General features: G+C 59.4%; 1 protein-coding gene across 1 annotated transcript in view; it reads left to right on the top strand.

Moving 5' to 3' along the window:
* Positions 1-1879, top strand: part of SEMA7A (semaphorin 7A, GPI membrane anchor (John Milton Hagen blood group)) — a 24394-nt gene extending 22515 nt beyond the window's left edge. The window contains exon 14 of the mRNA XM_010843361.1: positions 182-1879. Coding sequence (XP_010841663.1) covers positions 182-543 — 362 coding nt within the window. The 3' untranslated portion in view covers positions 544-1879. The remainder of the gene's footprint in view (positions 1-181) is intronic.
* The last annotated feature ends 878 nt before the right edge of the window (positions 1880-2757 follow it).

A 2757-nucleotide genomic window follows, 5' to 3' on the forward strand; every position in this document is an offset into this window, starting at 1 on the left:
TGTGGGGGTTCTACAAGGAGTCGGGTGAGGGAGGCAGGGGAGAGTAAGGAGGAGAAGGGGGGCTAGTTTCCCCATGTTCATTTAGAAGCCTTGGCCTTGTAGCCCTATCAGTGTGGGAGGACACAGCCTGCCCTGGGAGCCCTCAGCCGCTCCTCACGGCTCCCTCCCCCTCGCTCCCCAGAGCAGGCCCCGCTGCAGAAGGTTTCCCTGGCGCAGAACTCCCGCTACTACCTGAGCTGCCCCATGGAGTCTCGTCATGCCACCTACTCCTGGCGCCACGAGAACAGTGTGGAGCAGAGCTGTGAGCCCGGCCACCAGAGCCCCAACTGCATCCTGTTCATCGAGAACCTCACGGACCTCCATTATGGCCACTACTACTGCGAGGCCCAGGAGGACTCCTACCTCCGCGAAGCTCAGCACTGGGAGCTGCTGCGCGAGGACAGCGCCATGACCTCACAACTGCTGGGCCACGCCTGCACCCTGGCCACCAGCCTCTGGCTGGGTGTCCTGCCCACGCTCATTCTTGGCCTGCTGGTCCATTAGAGTCTCACGGGGCCGGGTGTGCTGCAGGCTTCTGCAGCCCTGAGGCACTAGAAAAGTCTCACACCCAGAACTGGCTGGGCCCAGGAGCTCCTTGTCCACCACTTCTTCCCAGGGGGACTGCGTAAACCTGACGGGGGACACCGGGCCTGCAGATGGCCAGCCGCAGGCGGCTGTTGGGCCCCCGTGGGGCGAGGGTGTTGAGGGCCACAGAACGCAGGCTGTGACTCTAAAGCTGGGGCCTTGATGACCCAAGACTATCTTTTGGAGATTATTTTTCAAAAACTCCTCCTCAAACTGATGAAATGCAGTGATGCTCTTGGCCTAAGAACCTGTGGACCAGAGAGTGGAGTTTAAAAAGATGAATGGGGGACCCCATCTCTGGACCTTAGGGCTGAGGCCCGAGTCCTTCTGGACTCGCTAGACCCAGATCGCCCCCTCGTTCTCCCTCCTGCAAGGACTCGGGGAGGCTAGTGTTCCTGCAGGCCCAGGGCTGCCCTCTGTGACCTCCTCGCCAGACCTGGGTCTCTCTAGGCAGCTGTGTTGCATGTTTATTGAAGGATGTTTGCTTTCCGGACGGAAGGACGGAAAAAGCTCTATTTTTATGTTAGGCTTCTTTCATGTATAGCTACTTCTGACTGCATCCGTATGAAATACCAAAACTACATGCGGGGTAGGGTGGGGAGGGAGGGGCTGGGGGAGGGATGGGTCAGTGGGGGGGTGGGGGGGGGGCCTCGGTCTACGGCTCCTGGGAATGGGATGAGAGTCCAGGGATGGGCATGGGTTTGAAGAGAGAAGCATGAGCTGGCTCTGCCCTGGGAGCCCAGTCTGAAGGGGACATTTGTCCATGCCCCCGGTCGGGGTGGTTGCGGGAGGGGGTGGGATGAGGGAGATGGGGGAGAATGAAGGAGAAAACTGAGCCCTAGGTTCACCGTGTTCATTTCAAAGGAGGAGCCAGGTCCTCAGGGGGAGGTTTCTAGGACTCTGCCCTTGGCATTGGGGGTTGAGGGGCGGGGGGGTCCCCTCCCCTCCCCTCAGCCCCCTTCCCCAAGGGCTGTGCTTCCATGCTCCTAGCCTCCCACCTTCAGCTCAGGACATGTTATAACTTAGGCTAAACTGTGAATTCCTGTAGGGACGGCCTGGGCCAAGCTCTCCAGGTGGGTGGCTCTGCCCCCAGCCCTGTCCATGGATTTCAGCAGAGAGCTGGGCCCTTCTCTGGCTGTGTCTGGCCAGCCTGGGGCAGGGCCTGGGGCTGGTGGCCTTCCAGCTTCGGCCCCTGCATCTCTTCTCAATGCACTTTAATAATGTAACATATTACTAATAAACAAGCTATTTATTTACCTGTGCCTGCTCCTTGCCTTCCACGCCATTCTGGTCAGGGAGTAAGGATGGGGGTTCCTCTTCATGACTCAGCACCTTCTGCCCCTGTAAGCCTCACCCCTTCTCCCAAGAGCCTTGGAGCTGAAGGGCTCCTGGTTAGGGCGAGGCAGGAGTGAGATCTAAATCCACAGCTTTCCAGCACTGCTCTGCCTGTCAGGCAAAGACCTGGAGCCCAGACACTCCTGCACCTGACCTTTCCTCACCTCAGGAGCCAGCGTTTCCCCTTCCCAGCCTCCACCCCCTGACCACTTCCCTGGGGAGGCCTGGCCATGCTAGAAACAGCCTCTGGCCTCTCTGCCTTCAAAGGGCCCATTCTGGGAGATAAAGCTGATCAGATAAGACCCTGTGGGAGCCTTCTTCCCTCCCCCTCCTTGGTTTCCCGCCTCCCGCCCCTCGTGCAGGCTTTTGGAGATTTCTTTTTGGCTGTGCCATGCAGCATGTGAGATCTTCCCCCACCAGGGATCGCACCCGTGTTCCCTGCATTGGGAGCGCAGAGTCTTAGCCACTAGACTGCCAGGGAGGTCCGATCCAGGCCTTTTGGGATTTGCTGGGAGATTTTCCTGAGCAGTAACTCCTGGAGAGGGGACTGTGGCAGACTAGGGACAGTTCCCCTCTCTGAATCTGGTTCTTCCCTCTCCCACACGTGCCTTCCCAGGGTGACCTAGGTGGCACCGGGTGCTGAGGCCAGGAGTTTGGGCGACCCCAGTGAGCTCTGGGCTGGGGGCAGAGACCTGGGATCTCCACCAGCCTTGGTGATCCTGGGCAGACCTGGCCTTTCCCGAGCCTCATTCTCCTCCTATGGAAGAGGATGGGGCTGGACAGGGCCTCTGAGAGGCT

The sequence above is a fragment of the Bison bison genome, unplaced genomic scaffold, assembly GCF_000754665.1.
Source record: "Bison bison bison isolate TAMUID 2011002044 unplaced genomic scaffold, Bison_UMD1.0 scf7180017864181, whole genome shotgun sequence".
Lineage (NCBI taxonomy): Eukaryota > Metazoa > Chordata > Mammalia > Artiodactyla > Bovidae > Bison > Bison bison.